Here is a 4,466-nt window from a genome sequence, read left to right on the forward strand (position 1 = left end):
ATGAGCTGTTTGGTTGTGTCCGCCTTGGTCAAATCTTCACTAGCGTAGATCAGACTGTTGTTGGTCTTGTCGTTCGCATCGGCCACGGGTTCGCCGATCGTGATAGTGGTAGTTTTAGCATCCGGGCATTCGTTGCTGGCGTCAGCAACGTATGCCACAGGCTTGCAACCTTCCTTCTTGGCAGCAGGAATGTTTGTAACAAGGAACTGCGTAGGAGAGAAATCCTTTTTAAGAGCGCCGGTCAAATCTGAGATCTCGTAGGGCTTCAGGTCACCGTAAACCAAAGTTCTCGTGTCGTTTTTACTAGCACACCCGGCAACAACTGTCGACTTGAAACCATCTCCAGTGTGAGTGTAGGTAAACGAGGTCTTCTTTGTTATCAACCCCAAGATGCACTCCTGAAGATCGTCAACGCTCTTGCACGTGTCAGTACCGCCAATCACGTCGGCCGTAGGCTCATAAGCCAGAGCACCGGCAGCCAAGAGAGTAACAAACAACTTCATAAACGATATACAAAGATACTTTTCTTATTAAATAGAATCTTAGGAATTGGGGACGCCCCGTCTATCGACTCCAAATCGGTCCTTTGGCTGGATGATGGAACCCGACGAGCTGATTGGGCCCACTGGGCCCGCGCGAGCTCTTTTTTCACTGCCTGTGATCGTCGCTAGTGCAATGTCAGTCTCGTAAAAAACCTTTCAGCCCACATGTACGAACCGTTCGTGTACCTGCCGTCTCAACACGTCCCTGCAGCTCGCTCGATACGTGAATGGTGATAGGAGAGGCCGTTACCGTTCACGCAGTGCCACTGCTCCTCATAGACTTCAAGTTAGCGCACTCTCTTCGCCGTGACTGCCTCACACTTCAGGGCCCAAGAACTGAATTGTTTTGGATGCATCACGCGTCGCGGAATGTTCTTACCCGAGAACCCGACTTTCATCACGTTCGAACCGCGTTATTTTTCTGTGAATCGGACCGGTTTCTAGAACCTTATGTCCCGACAAAGTGTCGGGCTCATTGTACCCATAAACCCAATTGTCAAAGTACCAGCAGCCGACCAATTCGATACAACAAAGATCAAGCAGTTGTTGACGGCTCATGCACATCATCAACGGCCGCACTGTGTGGTGATCCCTTAGCTCAAAAAGTATTCAACTGAAATAAATTCCAGTGCCTCTTCTACGTGTGTACTAATCGGTACAATTGCAGGCCCACAGTCCAGTGCCAACCACGTCTCAACACTGGGGGGGTACTGCTATCGTTGCGTCCGAGAACCCGGCATTCGTGCCTGCAGACACATCTTCCTCACGTCCATGAACTGTGGCCATTTTCCAACCGTCTATTTGATGCGGATCCTGACCCCGGTTATTTTGGAATCATACACTGGAAGTCGCAACGGTCTTTTTGGATTGCAGGGCTTGATTGCGATGCTAGAGTGGCCCGTTTGAACAGTTTGGCTGCATTCGTATAAAAGTCAGCCAGCACATCCAAACCGGAAGCCTCACTTCCGGTAATGTACATCTTGCACTGGATATGTCCTAGGGTACAATTGCAGTTTGATTTATCCGTTCCGAAGTGATCCAATGAACACTGGTCGTTGATACAGGACTCTGAGCACGATTCGTCCTGTTTGAGGCTGTCTTTAACTCGCTTCCCCACGTTCTGCAACTCTTTGGGTTCAAGGGTAGTTACGTCGATGCCCAGAATAGTGGCACCTAGCTCCGTTGCCATTCTCTGTAGTAGAAGATCATCGCTATGACTCCGTGTATCGCAATCAACCGCACACTTACCTGGCATGAGGTAGTGCTCGATTGCCTGACCGACGGCAGCGTAATCGTACTTGGTGGGAAGGCCGAAGGAGTGACAAAAGGGGGCCGGGTTCTGTTGGTCCTTCTGGGTGCACACCAATCGGCCACTGGCCTCGCACTGACTTGGTCGTATCCAGCTATTGTTACTCACCGGCTCAATTCGATCAACCGTGGTATTGAATGCAACCTTGCAAATGTTTTCTGCGGTTCGCAAGGTACCCAGCCTCGACTCGGAAAGCATGCCATCGTGTAGTGTCTCCTCGGCCTTAGGGTCATAAATCTTGCATTCGAAGTCGCACAGGCCCCGTCGGATCTGGTCGGGCGGTCGCACGATTAGGGCGGCATGTTTGAACAACTTTGCTGCATCCGTGTTGAAGCCAATCAGGCTGTCACAACTAACAGCCTTACCTGCCACGTCTTGCGCATGGCATCGGAGAATTCCAAGGATGCAGTTGCAGTTTGGCCTTCCTTCCTCGAACCGATCAAAGGAGAACCCGCTGCTGATGCCCACTGGCGAGCAGAAGCTATCTTGTTTGAGTAGGTTTCGGACGTCCCTCCCGGTTCTCACTAACTCTCCGGGTGTTAAGTTACTCACATTTCTGCCCACCGTGGCGGTGGCCAGCTCCCTTCCGATTTCCTGTAGTACGAGATTTTCGCTGCCCTGCTTGGTGTTGCAGTCGACCGCACACATACCAGGCATGAGGTGGTACCAGATGGCCTCCCCGACGGCAGTGAAATCGAACATGGTGGGAAGGCCAAAGGAGTGACAACTGGGGGCCTTGTTATGCCAAGTGCAAATCAATCGGCCACCATAGGAGCCGCACGGGCTTGGCCGTATCCATCTATTGCTGCTCGCCGGTTCCATCTGCTTCGACGTGGCTTCGAATGTACGCTTGCAAACGTCTTCTGCGAGTTGCAAGGAGGCCAGCGTCGACTCGGAAAGTGTCTCGTGGCGCCCCGCCAATTCGGAAGCAGAATGGGAGTTCGGCGTTGATTGGGTAGTTGTGGCGTAGTTCAACGTCGATTGGGAACTTGCGTCGTAGTTCAGAGTAGATTGGGAAGTGGTGCCGTCATTTAAGGTAGATTGGGAAGTGGTGCCGTCACTCAACGTCGAAGGGCCCTGATCGGACTTCGGCAGCCCCCAGTGCAAGCCAGCCCAGATGGCACCCCCGATGACACCGCTAACAGCAAGACCCGTACCCAACTTCATCTTCCATGACCAGTGTTGACAGCCACCAGGGTAGACCGCATCAGGATACCCGTCCGAATACTCGTCCGAATACTCGTCCGCGAAAACAGACTTGTTGATGACAGGCCACCAGTCTTCCGGCACCTGCGGCCGGAGCTGGTCCCGCTCTGCTGGCGTCAGCATTCTGGCACATAGCACTTCTAGCTCCATCTCGCATTCGACGTCGTCATAGCGAAAGGTCCTTGGTTCGACGTTCACGGAATGCTCCTGCGAAAGCCTCCTGTTGAAGATTTCCAGCCATACTTCATCGGTGGCAGACGCGCCCGAGTACTGAAGGTGCATCTTCAAGGCGTCCGCAAACATACCCTCGATGTACTTGGACGCCGCAATTGATTTGGGCGGCTCATTCGCCTCGTGGTAAACTAACATCCTTCTGGACCACTCGAAAAGGCCGGCAAACTCGAGTGGGCATTCGGACTCCAAAGGACACTCCTGTGTCAAACGGTCACCGGGCCGGCCCAGAACCACCAATTGGAGAACTTCGTCCCCTCCAGCACCTATGGTTACCATTCGAGCGACGCACTCATCAAGATGCGGCCTCTCTCCATTCGGTGCCACAACGATTGCCAGAGCCTCGAACCATTTCGGGCTTCTCAAACCCGAACGCACAATTGTCTTCATCAATTTCGAACCAAAAAAATTGCACAAATCGGCCAGGATCCGTTCGCCTGCATAATCCATCATTCTAACCGTCTATTCCCGTGACGCTGTGAGTACCACCAGGAGTACCACCAGGCCTTGGACTGAGTCTGAGGGGTCTAAGCCGGTGGGCCCATCCGACCCAAGCATAACGGGCGTTCGTGGTGTCACATGGGGACGGTCTATCTCGATGTTACTGTTGTGTCGAACTGGTCCGCTGCTGACGTGGTGCTGCCTGTGTCATATGAGGAGCCCTCGGTGTCGATTCTGCTAACTCGCATCGCTAGGTTGCTAACTCCCTCTGTATTTAATTATGATAAGTTTTTCTCTGTTTGAGTCTCTTCGGCGAGAGCACCGTCTCGGTGAGTTGTTGAGAAGTTGTTCTCTCTGAGAACAGCTTCCCTTGCACTTGACTCAAAAAGGTCAGAAGTGGAATTCATCTCGTCGAAAAATATCTGTGCGCGTGTTTGCACACACTTTTGTGCGCGCGCCGTGAGTCACCCAAATCGCCGCTCGGCTCTCTGCCTCAGAATTCACCAATCAAGCATTAAGTGACTCGGGGACACTTCTTATTTAATACCTCAAGGTGGATATCGGTCGAGAGATTGGTTTCCCATCGTACCACACCGGACTAAGCGTGGCCGTGGCGTGCGTGATCCCCACGATCCGGTGTGGAATGGCGTTCTTTGGTCGAATCGTGGTGAGCCCGGATAGGTGTCGGTAGGCACGAGCCTCAATTTCATCCAGTGGAAAGGTCACAACTTCTCCCA

The 4,466-nt window shown here is 52.6% G+C and overlaps 2 protein-coding genes across 2 annotated transcripts; both read right to left on the minus strand.

Moving 5' to 3' along the window:
• Positions 1-86: 86 nt before the first annotated feature.
• Positions 87-503, minus strand: GNI_200350 (hypothetical protein; the record flags this gene model as incomplete). Its single annotated transcript, XM_011135437.1, has 1 exon — positions 87-503. A coding segment is annotated over one exon (417 nt), but the record flags the coding sequence as incomplete, so codon positions are not given.
• Positions 504-1,365: 862 nt separating this feature from the next.
• Positions 1,366-3,678, minus strand: GNI_200360 (hypothetical protein; the record flags this gene model as incomplete). The annotated part of the gene is made up of 1 exon (XM_011135438.1): positions 1,366-3,678. One exon carries the CDS (start codon positions 3,676-3,678, stop codon positions 1,366-1,368), a length of 2,313 nt encoding a protein of 770 aa, XP_011133740.1.
• Positions 3,679-4,466: the final 788 nt, after the last annotated feature.

Source organism: Gregarina niphandrodes, assembly GCF_000223845.1.
Source record: "Gregarina niphandrodes unplaced genomic scaffold scaffold00107, whole genome shotgun sequence".
In the NCBI taxonomy this organism is placed as follows: Eukaryota; Apicomplexa; class Conoidasida; order Eugregarinorida; family Gregarinidae; genus Gregarina; species Gregarina niphandrodes.